An 18562-nucleotide genomic window follows, 5' to 3' on the forward strand; every position below is an offset into this window, starting at 1 on the left:
TCGGCTGCCGTTGAGGCGAGGGAGGCCCCGCGGGCGGCCGGGCCGGGTCCGCGCTGCCCCCAGGCCTCTCCCGGGGCCGGAGCGACCTTGTGCGCAGGGCGCTGTCCCCGCCGGCTCCGGGAGGGAACTTGTTCGGCTTTGTCTTGAAATTCGCCTTAATTTCATTTCATCTCTGACGTGTGGGCTCCCCCCCGCCCTCCAGCTCGGATTGAAATCCCCGTAGGCCGGAGACTGGCCTTAACGGAGTGTAACCCGCCGTTTTGGGGCCGTTCTTCCTTCCCGGCCTCCTGAAGGAGAGGATGTGTCCTGCCGGGAGTGTCGGCCTCGCAGGAGTAACCCGCCGATTTGGGGTCGTTCTTCCTTCCCGGCCTCCCGAAGGAGAGGACGTGTCCTGCCGGGAGTGTCGGCCTCGCAGGAGGGGCTCGGGGTCCCTCGGGCCCCGCTCTGTCACCGGGCTCAGGCGTTTCTGATGTCTTTGGCTTAAAGTGAGGGAGAGAAATCCCTCGAAATGGTACGTGATACTCTCCTGCTTAACCGGGGTTCCCGTAACAAAGTCACTGGGTTGTGGCTCGGCCTCGGTAGCGTTCTCTGCATGGGTGGCTCGTGCTCCTTGGGATACGAGGTGCCCCTTCCCACTGGGGTGGGATATTAGTCTCCCTGTGACAGCTGGAGGTCTCTGGTTTTTATGTGCTAGAAACGTAAAAGTTAAGTAAAACTTAGGCTTTTTTTTAATTACTGTTTTTTCACGCTGTGCTAAACAAAGGTGTTGACTTGTGGAGACAAATGTCCTCCTTGTTGTTCTTGGAAATGGTAGGTACAGGTCACCAGGCCTCTTCGCCAATTGCCTTTCCCGTCAGTCTCCTGCCGTCGGTGTTGACCCCGACAAAACATCTTCACAACTGTCTTTTACCAAGGGATCCAGCTCCATGTCCCATCGCCTTGAGCCCGTGGAGATGGGTGACAGGACGTGCCGAAGGACGCTGTTGCGTCCCTCTCGGGTGACTCTCTCCCTGACCGATAAGCGGGGTCCTGCTTTCCTTAGAGAGAAAAGCGTGAGGCTGTGGCTTCGCCAGGTCCTGCTGACGTGCTGACATGTCCGACAGACAGACAGCAGACACCGCGCTCGCTGCGGAGCGTGGCCGCCAGCTACTGCGGAGATTAGGGAGGCAGGCTCTGCCCCAAGGGATTTATACTGCCAAAGACAAACAGATAACGGAGGCCCCATGAAACGACTGCTGTAACTGGAGTGCGGGATCAGAAACTCACATATAAATATATTTACTTTTGTGGGGCTGTGTAGAAATTGCTGCTTTTTTCCTTGCCCTCTGCCAGAAGCTTGGTGTTGGTATTGTTGTAAAGTGTGTTACTGCTGAACTGGCTCCTGACGCTTGTGTTGCTCCAAAAATCCTTGCAAGCTGTGGAACTGAAGATGCAGAGTAGGTATTTAGGTGAAGAGGAGAGGGTGGGACAGTCTCTGTAGCATTGAATGTGTCATTTTTTTTTCCTATATATTAAAATGTATGGAAAATTGTACACAGATGTGCAATTTACGAACATCCCATATGCCAACGGAGAAGAACTTGTAGAGAACTGAGAACCTGAAGGGCTGGAGCTGAGTACAGGATCCAGTAAGCAGAGGTAGCCTGTAGAGATCCAGCCAGCATGTAGGAGCAGCACTGTTGAGGTGTGGACGTTATTTGAACATGGAAAATATTTGTAAAATTCCCTGAGTGTGTGTATTTTGAAGGGAAAAAAGGTGATAGTTAATGAGGATAAACTGAGGGCTACAGAAATTGATAACTGAGTTTGAAGGCTGTGTTTCTCCTCCTGCCCTGTTGCTCGGTCCATGCTGCCTGGCAGATGGGGGGCGTGGGGTGCCCCCCAAGCATCTCTTTCAGTGTGAACTCACAGTCTGTGACCCTTTGCTGATACGAGTGGTGTTAAAGGGATGTACAAGGGCACGTGATTTATTTTTCTAAAGCTAACTTTCTGGCCCTTGTGCTTTGTTTTGAGTCATTAGATAATCTGATAAAAAATAGCCTGCGATGACGCCGGTGGCTGCTGTGGCAGCCTGATCTGACAGAGAGAGGAAGGGCAGCTCTGTGCAGAATAAAGCTAAAACTCCAGAGCAAGGATCTCAGCTTCCCCCAGCCCCTTCCACTGGGAGCAGGGACTGGGTGACCGGGTCAGACGCTGGTTTGGGTTCCTGCTGTGCTTGTGGAGGTGGGAATGGGACACGTCTGGGAGGAAAGAATCGTTATTCTGGGCAGTGCTGGGTCCCAAAAAAGGGACACTGGGAGGCTGTGGTCATTCAGACATGCCTTTGGGAAAGTTACCCAGGGATATTATTGGATTAGGTGGCTTAAGGCCTTTGGAGCATAACCCCTGGGCTGTGAGTTTGGTGGCAGAACTGTATTTCGTCCTTAGAATAGAAACTGGCCTGCATGCTGGAAAAAGTAGCCAGGCTTTTAATAGGTTTATTTACAGTGTACATTAACGGATTTTTACTTGAAGCATTTGAAGATGTATGTGATGTATATGAGTAATGTAAACCCACTTAGAAAATGGTGGGTGTGTTAAATAATGAAGACGAATTCCATTTTTAGTGATATTTCTTCCTGTTCCACGTGTTGAAGGCTTACATGGATTGTTTTGTAAGGGGAGGTGTCTATGGGAAACATAAGGAAGAAAGATTTTTCCATTTGTTTGGTTTTATTTCAGTGAAACTGTAGAAGAATTATGTTGCTAAAGATAAAATGTGAATACCCTTTAAATCCATGAAGGACGACAGTGCTTACTTAGTGTCTGGGAAGGCTGGAGTGAAATAGGGGTTCAGATGTCACTTGTCACCTTAAGCTTGTGTTTAATTTTTCAGATGAAATGAGCACGCAGATCAAAACTGAAAGATGAGAATATATGTATTTTTTAATGTCAGCAGTTAGAATTAGTGGTGTTGGTGGCTATTTGTTTCCTTGGCGAGGTCCTGGCACCGTGCAGAAGATGTCCTTACTAAAGGTACAAGCATCTGATATCTTCTTTTTTTTTTTTTAAATATTATGTCAGGTATCAAGATTGTGTTGGACTCGTACTTGGGCTTCTTCAGTGACTTTCTCTCACACTGAAATTCAGTGGGGCTCAGTAGCCCCAGCTGGGACACAGGTGTAGGAACAGTCCCTCAGGCTTTGGTTGTTACGTGGCTCCCAAGGGATGTGGTACCTCTTTGTGTGGGCTTGGCGTCGCGGTTTGACAGGAGCCATAGTGAAAGCAAGTAGCAAAAGCGTGGTGTGTCTGTGAATTCTGATTCTTCATCATTGGGACTGTAAAGAAAAAATCGTTATTAAGTTGTATCTATTCATTCTGCTTCTGCCTCTTCTTGTGAGATATCCACATTTGATATATGGTGGCACAATGGGATTCTTTTTTCATTGAAGATACTTAAGATTCTTCATATGACAATTAAAAAAATGTGGTATTTTGAAATGCAGTATTTTTAAAAAGATCTGGAATTCTTTCTGTGATGTCTTAATGTCCACAAAAAAAAAGTTAATGCAGTCCTAAATATTACGATAAGGCCTTATGCTTTGTTAAGTGTTTGAATTTTAATTCCAGCTATCTAAGACTTAAACTTATTTCTTCTGTATTAGGACCTTGAATGCTCAGACCTAAGGACGCTCCGTCCACAGGTTTGTGCTGGCCCCAGTGCCTGTTTACAGTCCCACCAGACCAGTATGATTCCCCGTTTGAAGAGGCAAGGGAATTAGATCAGCCTGTTGCCCAGGACTGAGGTGTATTTCCGTGCTGTCAGGCCAGTAACTGCAGTGAGTCAGTGAAGAACAACATCCTCGTGCACACGGGTTGCATTTTTGAGGGACATAGAGCTGTTTTGATTTATGGTTTTTACCTTGGGTAGGTGGGAGGGTCGTTGCAAACGTATTTCTGGTACTTGCCCTGTGCATCCCGCTGCCCTGGGTGCAGCTCTGAGCTCGCAGAGGGGCAGGGAGCTGATCCCTCCAGGTGAAAAAAAAACTGTGCTTTTTGGGATGGGGGAGTGGAGGCACGATTTTCACTCCTTTATTACGATGAAGGAGTAGCTCAGGTTGGCAGAGACCTTGGGAGGTTTCTCCCCAGAGCTGGGCTGTCTGGGGGAGCTGGGCTGTTCCCTGGTGGGAGGCCTGGGCAGGAGCATCAGCATCTCCCGGTGCAGGGAGAAGCCTGGGGAGGGTTTGGTCAGACAGTGTGGCTGCTGAATGTTCCCCCCCGAGCCACACAGCACACCCCATGCTGTCCCTGGGCACAGGTAGCAAGGGGGACATGCCATTAGGGGCTCTCACTTCCATCAGTTAAAGGAGCTGGAAGCACCTACGGGAGAAAACAGTTATTTGCTCATCAAGGAGAGGGTTGATACATGTGGGTTGACTTGTCTAACAGCTTATCGTTATTCCTGCTGATTAATAAGCTGATATTAGATTACAGGAATCTGCAACTGCATTGGGCAAAAGTCAGGATTTCAAATCAGAGCATGTTTAAAGTGAAGCGTAAGTCAATAAAAATAATTCTCCTCTTCTTCAGAGTTGGCAGCAACTTTCAATTGCTTCCCAAGGGCCAGAGAGAGAGAAGGAGAAAAGCAAAGTGTGTTGTAATGGGAATGAAGCGTAACCTTTTCATGGGCAGGCTCTTGGCTTGCCAGAGTACTCTCAAATCCAGTAGTTATACACATTTTATTTTAATGTTTTCTTGCAAAGGTTATGATTTCATTGTTCCGCAAAAAATCAATTGTAGCCCCTTTTAAAAAAAAAAATTGATGCTCTTTCTGTCATTAGCCTAAATACCTGCCGTTTTGAAATCTCAGAGAAACCATAGTAACAACAGAAATGAGATCTGATCGGGGTTATCTTCATTCCAGAATTCCTGTGGGATTTCTATGCAGTTCTGCTGTACGTGCCAGAACGTAAAATAAGAGCTGAAATGCAGTAAACCCTGGTGATGCAAAGCTGAGTTAATCCACCACTGGTGATACGTTGCTAAGGCAAAGCTTGTAGTAACGCTGATAAAGAATATTTCCCTGTAGCCTGAGGACTTGAGGCAAGGGAAGGTAAAAACCAGTGTCAGCAGCCCGAGTGCTAAGTTTAGAGAATTCGGAAGAATTAACAAACATATTTATTGGAAATGCTTTTTTCTTCAAAGTTTACATGGAAGTATTTCAAAACATTTTGTAAGAAAGAGGCGGTATCTTGCTCACAGCCGTGCTTCTGATGGTGTTTTGGGGAAAATAAGCGTACCCCAGGGTCTTCTCCTGCTCTGCCAGGCAAAAACATTTTGTAAGAAAGAGGCGGCATCTTGCTCACAGCCGCGCTTCTGATGGTGTTTTGGGGAAAATAAACATACCCCAGGGTCTTCTCCTGCTCTGCCAGGCAACTTTCTGCTGTTACAGCAATCCGGGGAAAAAATCACAGCCAAACCTCTGCTCCAGAAGCTGTATGCATTGCTGTAAAGACTGCTGCCTCTTTTTTAATGCCACAAATACAGGAATCCTGCTTTGAAAGCTAAAATCCACCAGTGACTCAGAGAAAGAATATTCCACAAGCTCAGCAAAACAGACTTCACCCAAACGCTGCTTTCACCAGGCTCTCAGGGTTCTGGAGACCCTCGGCCGTGGCCCCAGGGGGAATTGCCCCCCGACCCGAGTGGCATGGCCTTCCTCTTCCTCACTGCCTGTACCCACTGCTGCAGGAGGCGCCGGGCCATGCGAGGCGAGCGATGACTCATTCTTCCTGTCACATGAACCCCTTCTGCTTTGCTAATAAGCACTTAGTTGAATTTTAGATGCCTGGAATCATTAAAAAGGCTGGAAGGCATTTGTGTACCTTGTACATTAGAAGAAAAATCTGTTTTCTCTAACTGTATACCTTCTACAGCCTCTAGCTCAACTTGAAAAAATAACTAGGTTTTTTGTGTCATTACCTGAATTGTAATGGTTTGAAGCCAGGAGTGACTTTCTCCCACATGGGGTAGTTGTAAGAATATACGTTTCTTTTTACTCCTGAAAGAAGAACCTTGAGAATTCCAGTGGTAGGAATCAATCCTCTTCTGTCTTGTCTCTTGCAGCATTGTCACATCTAGTGCTTTCCTTTCCCCCTCCTTGGAGATTGGACTTTTAGGTTGTAAATGTCATGTTTTCTTATGAACATCAGGGGTTTAATTTCTGCCACCCCCTCACGAGGAGCGCAGGTAACACAGGGCATGTGGGACCCAGGACCATCCCTAGTCTGTCGGAGCCTTTCCTCCCTGCTGATAGACTGGACCTTGTGTAGGCAGAAGAAAAAAAGGGGAGAAATATTGAATTTTCATGGATAGCTTGAAGATGAGCCTGGTGGAGCATTATCTGAAAATTCATAGACTACATTATCTGAAAATTCGGACACTACAGAGCTGAAGAGACTGAATCAAGTAGTCTGACTCAGCATTTTCCTGGGTTATCCCTCAGGTTGCCCCTCTCATGCTCTTGAATTTCTATAGCAGTGCTCTCTCTACTTTTTTTTATTTTTTTTTTAAGCTTGTTTTAATAGGCAATTACTTCCCAAGTTAGTTTGCATTTTCTTCTAATGACTGAACTCCATGGAGTCCATAAAAAAAAAAAAAAGAAAAAGGCATTTTTATTTCTTGGTAAGGACTCACGCTGAGTTAGCTGGTTTGGAAAAGATGAAGATACGTTGCTGTTGTAGGAGTTGCTGCAGTTTATCTGTTAATTGCTTGGTGCCCTGAGGCTAATTAAAGCTGCAGCCATGGAGGCAGGTCCCTGCCACCTCCACCCTGTTTGGTGCATTTTAGATGTCTCCTGGTGGCCCCCAGGGCTCCTCTGCCGGGAGCTGCTCTCGCTGTAATATCCATTAATTTTTCACCCGGGATCACTTCATTTCTCCTCCTTGAAGGAAGTGGTTCAGCGTGGTGCCACGTGGGGAGTCCCTGCCCGGAGAGCTTGGGCCTGACTAAGCCTTTTTTCCGACTTCTTTTTCTTTCCACCTCTCCTCTTTGGAAAACGGGACTGGGGAGAGGCAGGAGGCCGGCAGCAGCAGCAGCCGGGTGAGCTTCACCGGCCCGTGGAACAGGGCAGGGCTGGGGTGGTCTGTTGTTCTGGTACAGCTGAGTGGGACAGTGCTGCTGAGTTTTATCCAGTGCGTCCCAGTGTCATGTCTTCCCTTTCCCCAGTCTTGGATGGAGGTGAGCGGTTGTTGCTTAATGGCAGAGAAAATGAGACAATCCACGCTCTTCCCAGCAAGCTTGTGGGACTCGGATGTCCCTCTGTTCCGACACAGCTGTGGTTGGGATGCAAACATCCAGTGAATTGCACTTAAAACTCTGAAAAACTTCTGGTTTTGACTTCCACAGAGGACAGGGATGTAGTTTGGTCTTTGGTCAAAGGCAGCAAAAGGAATAAAAACCTAAGATGCAGAACAGTTATGTATAAAATAAGACCTTGGTTTAGAAGTGTGAGCTGATTTGTTGGGTTTGGTTGGGTTTTGGTTTTTTTTTTCCTGATGAGCCATACAAGTCAAATAAGATGCATTAAATGCCTGGGAAGGACTTGAATGGCAGCACATCTCTCCAAAGCAAAGAAAGCCAAGCATCCTGGATGGCTTCAGGAGTGTGCAGGAGGGAGAGTTTGAGAAGATGTTAAGGAAGATGTTGCTGCTGTTTCGTGGTGATTACAGGAGGGTAGCACCGCTCTGTGCAGGCAAGCGGTTCGGTCCCAAGGTGCTTTTTTTGAAATGAGTTATGTCTTTCTGCATCAAAACTCCATTTCGTTGTTGATGAGCTGATGAAAAACAGAAAGAAGAAGAAAAAAAAATATGTTAGATGGCAGGTGATTTGTAAATTCCTTCCCGGTGTGTTGTGCTTTGAAGGCTCCTGGCCTGATGCTGTCAGCGTCCCTGATCAAAGCCGGCGTTTGGTACCCGCTCCCTGCGAGCGGCACCGTGTTCGATGAGCCCCGTGGTTATTTATACAGAGCCCGTGTGGGAAGCACAGTGCCCAAAATAAACCCTCTCCTTTTCAATAATAGGGTGTGAAAGGTTGAAGGGAAATGGCAAGATTCATACTGATACGTGTCATTATGTAAGGTATCCATTAAAAAAAAACCCTTCCTTGGCAAAGCCACGGGCAGTGATGGAGTCTTTTTGTTGGGTATCTCCTGCTGTTCCCGCGGCTGAAACAGATGCAGCTGCAGCTCCTGAGGAATTTGAGAAAGGGCCAGGGAAATGGAAAGGTACTGAAAAGATGTAGGCTGTGCTTTGTCCAAGTCCAGGTGTGTGGGGATACGACTTAAAAACACATTAAAAGTGAGATGGCGTATCGATCATTTCAAGCGGGAGTGCTGCGGGGGGAAGCTGAGCAGCTGCTCGTGTGTCCCATGGTGCCGTAGAACAGTCCACTTCCAGAAGGATCTGTTGTGTGCAATTAAGGTAATTTTGCAGTGCTGGAGAAGCCCCGTTAACCTCTCTGGTGTGTGGGTCTGTTCAGCTGCAGAATGAAGAGGAGCCAGGCGAGACTGCGGCAGTGGTGAGCGACGCCCCGCCGCCCTACAGCAGCATTTCTGCCGAGAACACAGGTAAGTGCAACGGGAAGGAAGCAGCCAGGTTTGCTCTCTCACTCTTGCTTAATTGTTCTCCTTATTGAGGGATGGCATTGCAGCATCCTTACCGAGGCTGGAAGGATCGGAATTGATCCAGAGAGATTGTTGTTGCTTGTGGTTTAGGAGATGCATTTTGGCTACACTCCTCTGATGTCATCCCATCAGGCGGTGTTCAAGTTACGTTTCACAGTGTTCTCAGTAGATTGAAGGCAGTTAAAAATCAAAGTGCTGTGAGATTTGTGGTTCTCCTCTTGGTATTTGGCATTTGGATGGTGCTGTGCTCCTTCCAAAAAGGACTTGTTAGCTAAAAGGGATTAAAGAATTCACTCTTTCTGCAGTTTTCCATAACTAAGGGCTTGGTCATGCGGATTATACTCTCCTGAATCATCATATTGTCATGTTGCTAATAGCTTTTAGCAAAACAGCTTGTTTTATGTATCAGACAGTTCTATATATGGCAGCTTGGTTACATATCAGAGTATTTTGACTTAGGTAAATCTTTGCATTTTTTTTGCTCCAGAACTTTCATAGTCAGTTGTTTAAATACGATTTGTGAATCAAACTCAACATACTGTCAGTCCCTCAAACAGCCAGCAGCTTTGGACAGAGGTTTCAATGTTGTGGTTCTCAGGCTGCCTATTGAGCGTCCTGCTCCTGCCCACCAACCGTGAACATGTCCCAGTGCTCAGAAATGGGGCTCAGAAGTGCTGTGTTTGATTTCTGTTCCAATCCCTTTCCCTTCTGTCAGAAAACAATTTGGAGTCTCTGGCAAAATTGGTCACCAGTGGCCTGAGACATGCAGTGACCCTTTTTTGGACTCGCTCAAACCACTTGGATTTGAAAATATGCCTCCTCCTGTTTATTGAAGTTGGGACAGGCACAGCATGTCTCATTATCTTAAAAATAGGTACAGCTGGGTGTGGTAAAGCAGTGCTCTGTGTATTACTTCCTATTAGGTAAGGTGCTCCCATGGATTTCCCTTGCTGGTTTGGGATGGCAGGAGGCTGGAAGGGTGGGGAGGGGGCAGGATTCAGCAGTCTGGGGTAGTGGGGTCTCTCAAAGTCAAGTAAAACACTCCTCATTCTCAACAAGGTGTGTTCTAAGGAATGAACAACTTACCTTTTATATAACTTTGTTTTGTTTTGGTTTTTTTAGTTTATTTTGACTACAAGGATGATTCAGGATTTCCGAAGCCTCCGTCATACAACGTGGCCACGACGCTGCCCAGTTACGATGAGGCCGAGAGAACCAAGGCTGAAGCCACAATTCCCTTGGTTCCCGGGAGGGTGAGTGCATTTGGCTGGCTCCATCCTTTGCCTTTCTGCTGTAGAATTCCTGGTTTAACTCCTGCCCATCAAGTGGCATGACCATGACTGGGTTTTTTTTAAGCGTTCTGGGGTGGTAATATTAACCCGTATTATTAGTGTGTGGGTGACACATCCCAAAGAGTTCTGTTCCCGATTTTGTTGGGTTTATTTTTATTTTTAATTTCCCTCTGGGTGGCTCTGATGATATAAGACATCTCGGTGATGCCAGCGTGTGGTACCCAGATGAGTTTGGCAGGCTGACAGAGGGACTGTACTGTGTCCCTGTGCACTGTCACTGGTTTTTAAAAAGAAGATTCAGGATTAATTGTTGAGCCATTGAGCACATTTACCTTTGATACTCGTGCTGCTTATTTAGTTGACTTTTCCAGGGGTCACTGTATCTGATACAAGGATGACAAAACCATTCTGTCAGAATAATTATTTTTAATTTTTAAGTTTTGGGGTTTTTTTTTCAACATTATCTCTTGTTCTGCTTCTTCCCCAACCCCTGCTAGTGTTAGATGTCTACTGTTCGTTATACTTCTTCATAGAAGCCAAATTTCTTGCTGAGATGTTTAATTTTTTTGATGAGTAGAGGAATTCTTTACAGCAAGAACAAGAACATGCCCAATCTTGACTGTCTTTAAAAAAAATAAAAAATACTGCCAGTGACTTAATATTTCATGTTCTGCATCATCTCAGGATGAGAGGCAGGAGTGTTTCCTGCTTGTATTTGGAGCCTTTTGAGATTTAGGATACTCTCCTGCCCCCACGGGGGGCTTTCCTTAAATGTAAAAAGGAATTTTGTATCCCTCCAGTGTACACTGCTTTTTGGGGCTGGACAATTTTCTGGCCCTTTCTTGAAGAGCCACGTGCAGCTCTGGGGTTGCTGTAAGGGCTGGATTGGGTTAAATCCACCCACCTCTCACCTCCCTTTGGTTTGCAGGATGACGACTTTGTGACACGGGATGATTTTGATGACACCGACCAGCTGAGGATAGGAAATGATGGCATTTTCATGTTAACTTTCTTCAGTAAGTACATCATGGAACTCAGTTTTTTTTCAGGCAGTGACCCAAAATAACTGGAGTTATTTCACACTTATATTTATGGAGCACCAGGAAAAACCTGTTTCAGGCAGTGACCCAAAAAAACTGGAGTTATTTTCACGCTTATATTTATGGAGCACCAGGAAAAACCTGTGTGCAGGGGTTCTATGTTTTTGGTTTTGGGTTTTTGGTTTTTTTTCCCTTGGAATATAAAGTGGGCTTGACCTGCTGCTTTTCTCCTGCTTTTAGTGGCATTCCTCTTCAACTGGATTGGATTCTTCCTCTCTTTCTGTCTGACTACTTCAGCTGCAGGACGATATGGGGCCATTTCTGGGTTTGGTCTGTCTCTTATTAAGTGGATCCTTATTGTCAGGGTAAGTTTTTGTAGTGCAAAACCACATACATAGACCCTGGTACTCTTTTTCCCTGGCTTGTTTTTATCTCCCTTATACTGAAGTTAGTTATAAATCTAGCTTTTTATAACAAAATAGATCTTGAGTTTGTTGTTCACTGAGAACAGAGCTTTTTCATCATTCTCTCCTGTTTATATGTCGGAATTATTATTGTAATAAAAGAGAATGAAGATTGCACACCCAAAGAGGGCTCTGTCTGACAGAGCTCCTTTATTGGATCAAAATGTGTTTGTGTTGAGCAGTAACAACAACCTGATTTTCATAAAACACCTATCCAGACCGAGCGAGCTCTGCCGTCAGCACAGGGATGTTTCTCTCCAGCGTGATGTGCCTTAGGTGCTCCTCTGAAAAAAACCAATAATTCTCTAAAATGTGGGCTAAATGTGAGAATGACTGAGGAGAGGAGGGAAATAAGGGCTTGAAAGTGAGGAGGTGTGAGGTTTGCTGTTCGCTGGAGGAAGCAGCAGCAGCCACCGGTTTGTCCCAGGCTGGGAGAAGCCCGCTGGTGCCCTCTGGTGTGACGGGCCTGCGGCACAACCAGCAGGAAACAGGCTTTTCTCATTTGTTTTATTTCCATATAAACTCAGTTAAAACATTCCCTGGGCTCCCCTCCACCAGATCACCCAGGGAGAGGAAAGGGGTGACTGGTTTGTGTTGTGGGAGCCTGGCTGCCCCTGCTGGGCACAGACCTCTGCCTACAGAAGCAAGTAAAGCTGTGTTTTTAAAGCTTGGAGGGGAAGAAAGAGAAACCTTTCTGGGGAAAAAAAAAAAAAAAGGACATAGATTTGCTGATGCTGGAAGGAATGGAAACTTGGAGGGGAATAAAGAGAAACCTTTCTGGGGGGGAAAAAAAAAAGGGCATAGATTTGCTGATGCTGGAAGGAATGGAACAAGAGAAAAGTCTAACTATTATTTGGAGGACGGAAAGAAGGTGTTTGTGAAATGGCATACAGACATCCCAGGCCAAAGTTTGGATTTCAAGCAAAAAATATCCTTAGTTGAGCATAAGTAGAGGTAGAGACCATTAGTGTTAGGGCTGGCACTTCATACCTAATCTCTTTTGGGCTAGGAATTTTAATTTGTAAATACAGCATCTGTGAACTTTTTCTGTAGAAAGTGAAGATTTTGGGGGTCACCTTGTAAGAGTGGTGTTAATAATTTGCTGGATTAAGAGGTGTGACAGTGAAACAGGTGGATTTGACTTAAACTTTGATAACAATTTTCCCTTTTCTTAGGTTTTTAAACTGGAAGAGAATGAAAACAAATTATACTGTTTTTATCACTGACATAGTGAACATCAGTGCTCCAACAGTGTCGGTGCCTTTCGTTCAGTAGACAGTAATTTTCCCGATAGAAAATCTTATCGGAGGGTTCCACAGATCTGGGATTTCTTTCTCAACTGTTCTTTTATTTGTCATACTGTCCAGCCTTGCAGAGTAATTAGCGTGATGCACTCTGCAAACCTGCTCTTCCCTTCAGAAACTGCAACTGGGGTTTATAAGCATTAAAGACGTCAGGGAAAATAGGAGTATTTGCCCAGTGGTGCCTTTGTGCTCCACTGATTGTGAGAGCTCGTGGCTGGGTATTGAATCTGTTCCATTCTCCTTGGCTGGAGTTGGTCTGACGTGTGTAGAAAAACCTTAAATGCAGGTTTGTGGAGATGAATTGTTCCCTGCAGCCTGTGCAGCTGAGGGAGTGTGGCAGCCTGTAAGCTCTGCTGTGTGCAGGGGGCTTGGTATGGGTGCTGCTGAAACTGGGGAGAATAGACTTGGGTTCAGAAAGTGCCATGTGCTCTAACTTGTTGTTTGTGTGGCTTTGTTTCTTTTTTTTTCAGTTCTCCACCTATTTTCCCGGTTACTTCGATGGCCAGTACTGGCTTTGGTGGGTCTTCCTTGTACTAGGTGAGTGTTTGTTCTGGGGGGAAGAGGGAACACGTGCTTAAAACTCTGTACAAAGAGCAATGAGGGATTGAGTAAATAGCATTACTGGGTCATATTAAAATATGTCTGTATAGATTTAAAACTGAACTGAAACCCTCAGAGTCCTCATCCTTTCACTGAATGCCTTCTACCTTTTAAAGGTATGCATAAACACTGTCCTTTTGTTGTCATTTCTTGGTGGCAGCATCCTATGTATCATCCAGAAGGAGTAAAGAAGACAACGATGCTTGTCTTCATAGTAACTGACGTTGTATCTGTTCTTAGATTTTAAATACAAGAGTGGGTTGAGGCCTTTTTTTTTTTTTTTTTCCTTGCCTTTTTTTTCCTCCTTTGGAAGTAACTGGATCTCATTTGGAGGCAAAAATTTTGTGACTGGCTAAAGAGAGTTTGTTTTTGAAATTACGTGAAATTGAAAGATTAGGTGTTACTGATACCAAAAAAGTTCTTGTATTTAATCAGCTGTTGTGCATCCCAGTGAGTTATGTCCCTCCATACGGGGAATGGTGAGTTGAACTGCTCCTTTTCTAATTGAAGAAGCAAAACCCGTGTTAACTGGACAAATGTGTCTCTTCCATCTAGGTTTTCTGCTGTTTCTCAGAGGATTTATTAATTATGCAAAGGTTAGGAAGATGCCAGATACGTTTTCCAATCTGCCCAGAACCAGAGTTCTCTTTATTTACTAAAGGTAAACTTTCTGCTTTCCTGAATTTCTTCGGTTTTGTTTTTAACTCTATTTAGTGACTCTTCTAAGCTAGAATTTTCTTTGCTCGAATACTTTTAGAACACAAGGCGGCAGAAAATGGTTGTTTCTTGGTGTCCCACGTGCAGCTCCTGTTTCTGCAGAGTCCAGGCTGACCTGGTGGGGAACAGAGGAATGCTTGACATTTCTGCCTGAGCTTTTCCTTTGAGGAACTGAATATTCATTAGATTGCGTAACTTGGATTATAAGAACAAAATCTTAGCCCCTTGGTATTGCACTGTATTTGGCAGGTGTCTCTTTCAGGATAAATACTGTGCCTGGAGCACGTGGTGTCTCCTAAACACTAGTAAAGGTCACCGAACGTTGTTAGAAGATTGTACCAGTGTCTTTGGCTTATGTCCCAGAAAGAACAATTTGTTGGAATTTTGCTTGCTGTTTGAATTTTTTGCCAAGTTCCTGAAGAAATTTCAGCTCTCGCAGACCTTGGCTCTTGGAAAACCCCTCCCACATCCCTGAGCATCCCATCCTGCCTCAGCATCCTTCAGAAACCCGAATGCAGAAAAGTTTTTCATTTTTAAGGCCAAACCTGAACGTTCTGCCCTCTTAATGGGACTTTAAAGGAGGAGGCTTAAGTAGTTGAACCCTTCCAGCGTAATTTCCTGCTTACAGCAGATAATGGCCTTGCATTAACTGTCCCTCCCCGAGGGGAAGGAAATCCTGTAATCGGTGGCTTCCCAGATGGCGAGTGCAACACGATGCTCCCTTCACAAATATCATCATCACACTGCGGTTCCCCGAGACAGGACTGAGGCAATTGCAGCTGGGACAGTGGGATAAAGAAACCAAACAAACCCCCGCTCTAAATTGGGGGGTCATTAAATTGTTCACGTTTAAAACCCAGCCTTGATTTTTCCAAAGGCACTTCCCTTTAATTAGAAACTGCAAATTGCGTAAGATTCTGCTTCGTTTGTGCTCGGCAGTGAGGGCATGCGACACAAAACGGGCATTGTGTGGTGTTTTCCAGCTTGAGTTTTCCACTGGTGATAGTGTGTAAAAATAGTTCAGTCCATTTATTGAAGTGTTTCAGTTCTGTTTAACAAAGTTCTGGTTTATGACCTCCTCCAGGATTTGTAATATCCTCTCCAATTCCTGCTGAGTCACCAGAGGGTTTATTTCCCCCCATTTATTCCGTCACGTCGTGTAAGCGTTTAAGCAACAGCTTCATTGCCTGTAGTTTGTTCTCACTGAACAGTTTTTTTTTTTAATTTTGCTTCTTTACCGAAACCCAATTTTTCATTTATTAAGGAGCTGTGTGGCTTTTCCAGAAATTACAATTTTAGAGACCTAATTTTTCCTTTATTAAGGAGCTGTGTGGTTTCTTATTGCACAGGCTTTTCCAGAAATTACAATTTTAGAGACTTTGCTTGATTCGTGAGGATGGAGGTGGAGAGGTTTTTTCAAATTTTTTTGTTTATTTTTTTGGTCATTGTAGAGCTTTCAAAAAGCACTCTCTCTCTTAGATATATTGAGGTAAATGTCCGGAATAATTTCTAAATATTACAACTTTGACACTTCCCCTGAAGGTAAATCTTTAATCCTAAATTCTGAGCAGGGAAACCGCAAAAGCCTTGGATTTTCAGCGTATTATTGTTCTTAAGATTAGATTTTCTCTGTAGGGCGTAATGAAAAGAGCAGGTGAATGGAGATTTTTGTTTTAGAGTGGGGATACATTTAGAAAATTAGAAGGAGAGGAGAGGAGGAGTAATTAGTGCAAACCAGAAAATAATAACTCGTAATTATCCTGGGAGGATGCAGCAGCTAAAGACCGAGTCAGATTTTCTTCTCACAGTGCGAATGCAGCATAATTCCATACACCTGTGTGTTTTTATGCTGCTGTTTCTAAGAGCATTGTCTGATTTGGTGTCTGCTTCCCCCAAAGGAATTATAATTCTTCAAAACTGTAAAATACGCACAAAACTACCGCGTGTGTTTCGCTGGAGTCGCGGCGTTGTGTGCTGAGCTGCTTTCTGAGCCTTCAGACATCCTGCGCTCTTTTGTGAGCTACATCCTCCTGTTATCCAAAATAACAATCTAACTATAGTTCCAATATTCAATATCCTTCTCCAACAGATGTTTTCTGGCGAACGTCTTCCTGCGTTAGTGAGTTCTCCCTCCAGAAGCAACAGGACACCTGCAGGAAGTGAATCAAGACGCTGGAGCAGAAGAAAAAAAATTAGTCACCTGCTTTAAAATAAATAATAAAAAAATAAAAGTACTGTTGGAAAAACAAACAAACAAAAAAGAAAAGGAGAAGCATTTCTTTCTATTTGTTTCTAGGTGTAAAATTTTAATAATTAACGCAGAATTCTGTAATCATTGAATCATTAGTGGCTAATGTTTGACAAAGCTATTGCAGTGAGTCCGTGACGTGCTAATGAAGCCTCCGTAGCTAGTTCTGTAGTGATTCGGGTCGCCTGAGCCCTGTCCCCGGGGCCAGCAGGGGACAGACTTGCTTTGTGTCCTCCTCCTCCTCCTCCTCCTCCTCCTCCTCCTCCTGGGGCGGGGGGGGATGCGCCGGGAGCGGGGATGCAGTGATGCCGTTGCCATGGTTACCCGCCTTCTGCCGCTGCCAGGAAACCCGGCTCTGCGGATTCCTGAGGTGTCACCGGGAGATGGAGCATCACTTGGAAGGTGGCACGAATAGTAGTTTTTTTTTTTTTTTTTTTTTTTTTTTTTTTTTTTTTTTTTTTTTTTTTTTTTTTTTTTTTTTTTTTTTTTTTTAATAGTCTGTATTCTCAGTGTTGTAGCATAATTTCCTTTCCTTACTCCCTACTTTTTGGACTCTCCAGGGATTTTCACAGCACACATTGCTAGTGTAAAACTGAAAGATCACCCTGCAACTTTGTATAAAAAAAAAAATATTACCAATTCCCTTGCAAAACTAAGGCCTTTTTTTTTTTTTTTTCCCTTTGGCTTGGGATTTTTGAGACAATTCCTGACATACCTGTAATTCCTGCTTTTATAATTTGTGTTAGCGGAGACTACGACGCGTTATCAGTGTAGGTTGAATGTGCACTTCTGTGCTTTTCTGCCAAGTGGCAAATTCACTTTGGAGTTTTACTATGTTCAAACTGTAAATAGAGCAGAACATTAATAAATGTCACTTATGTAGCAAACTCTCCTGCCGAGCGGTGTTTAATTCAGCTTCCATGCTTTATTGCACCTGGTTATTGCTCACAAATGCAGATGATCTGGGGGAAATTCATTACTTTTCTGTAGAAGGTGGGACACAATCTCCCCGGTTTCTCTCTTCCCGTTTGTATCCAGGGCTTCAAACCCCAGGACAGTCCTTGGTGTCTGCCTGGCAGGGCAGGGAACGGCGATTCCGTACATTTTGGGGGGTTGTTGGGTTTTTCTTACTCTCACTACTTGCAAAAGGGGTTGCTCAGGGTTTTGTTCAGCGGTGGAACTTCTCCCATGCACGGTCCTCACAGAGAAGTGGCCGGGGCTGGTGGGGACAGAGGGAGGGTGCACAGAGGCTTCCTTTTTAAACAAGAAAAAGTGCCCGCAGGGAGAATGACGGAGTTTATCCCGCCAGGCAAAATCTGCAGCATCGGGGAACTCTGAATCCCATTTGCCCAAACTTGGTAGATCAGCCTCCTGTTTACTCTCTGGGCGTCTGGGCCTTATTTGGTCTTGGATATTGGGAGAAGTGGAATATTTGGCATTCCTGCTGCTCTCCGTTGGGTGGCCCGAGGCTGCAGACACCTCGAGCCCAGCGGTTCCTCCGCAGCCGGCGGTTCTGGGAGCACAGGGAGGGATGTGCTGTGCTGACACCTCCAGAGACCCCCAGGGTCGTGTTGCAGGGAGGGATGTGCTGTGGGGAGAGGGGGGTGACACCTCCAGAGACCCCCAGGGTCGTGTTGGTTGGGGGTTAACACCAGCTCCAGGCTCAAATAATTATCTTGGGTCTGTGTCAGCTCAGCCACTTCATCCCGCCTAAACGGCAGGTCTGTGGTCATCTGCGGTGACCAAATAAATCCCAAATAACAACCAAATAAATCCTGCCTGCCTTCTGTCGGCCGGGTCCTTCTCTCCTTCCAGCCCTGAACCTCTGAGTGGGTTCGGACAAGATTTGGGCTTCATCTTCCGGGAACAGGTTTCGTCTTTGGATTGTGGAAAGCAGCACCTTGTGCCCTTCTCCGGAGAGGGGACACCTGGATCGGCTCAGCCCTTCCCGTGGGCACGACCTGTCCTTTTCCTGGGGGATTCAAGACGTGCCACCTCCCACGGGGACCTTTGTCCCCATCTTGAGATCTTATTTCCAGTTCCCATGGGAGAAGGAAAGCAGCCCGAGGGGAGAGGGATGGGGTGAAGGGAGAACAGCACGTGCTGGAGGAAATCGGCGCTGCCCGCGGAGAAGGCAGGACCCTCGTGGAGGAAACGAATGGGATCTGCCCATTGTCCGGGCTCTTCCGCCTGCTCCGGCTGGAGCTCGGCCCCCGGTGAATAGACACAATCATA

General features: G+C 45.4%; 1 protein-coding gene across 2 annotated transcripts; it reads left to right on the plus strand.

Annotated features, from left to right (window-relative positions):
• The first annotated feature begins 493 nt into the window (after window positions 1-493).
• On the plus strand, window positions 494-16333 carry NDFIP1 (Nedd4 family interacting protein 1). Of its 2 annotated transcripts, none has more exons than XM_014947929.1 (8): window positions 494-511; window positions 8518-8605; window positions 9785-9915; window positions 10883-10970; window positions 11235-11359; window positions 13233-13299; window positions 13918-14023; window positions 16169-16333. In XM_014947929.1, the coding sequence occupies exons 1-7, from the start codon at window positions 509-511 to the stop codon at window positions 14019-14021; spliced, it is 606 nt and encodes a 201-aa protein (XP_014803415.1). In that variant the 5' UTR covers window positions 494-508; the 3' UTR covers window positions 14022-14023; window positions 16169-16333. The 2 variants fall into 2 exon arrangements, with proteins under 2 accessions (XP_014803415.1, XP_014803414.1); XM_014947928.1 differs by lacking the exon at window positions 494-511 and adding an exon at window positions 8175-8263.
• Window positions 16334-18562: the final 2229 nt, after the last annotated feature.

Source organism: Calidris pugnax, unplaced genomic scaffold (genome assembly GCF_001431845.1).
Source record: "Calidris pugnax isolate Ruff unplaced genomic scaffold, ASM143184v1 scaffold27, whole genome shotgun sequence".
Lineage (NCBI taxonomy): Eukaryota > Metazoa > Chordata > Aves > Charadriiformes > Scolopacidae > Calidris > Calidris pugnax.

Coding starts and splice junctions, on each gene's coding strand:
- NDFIP1 (XM_014947928.1), top strand. CDS start 8,213: ATGCAGCTGCAGCTCCTGAGGAATTTGAGAAAGGGCCAGGGAAATGGA. Junction 8,264..8,517: donor AGGGCCAGGGAAATGGAAAG/GTACTGAAAAGA, acceptor GGGTCTGTTCAG/CTGCAGAATGAAGAGGAGCC. Junction 10,971..11,234: donor TTTCATGTTAACTTTCTTCA/GTAAGTACATCA, acceptor TCCTGCTTTTAG/TGGCATTCCTCTTCAACTGG.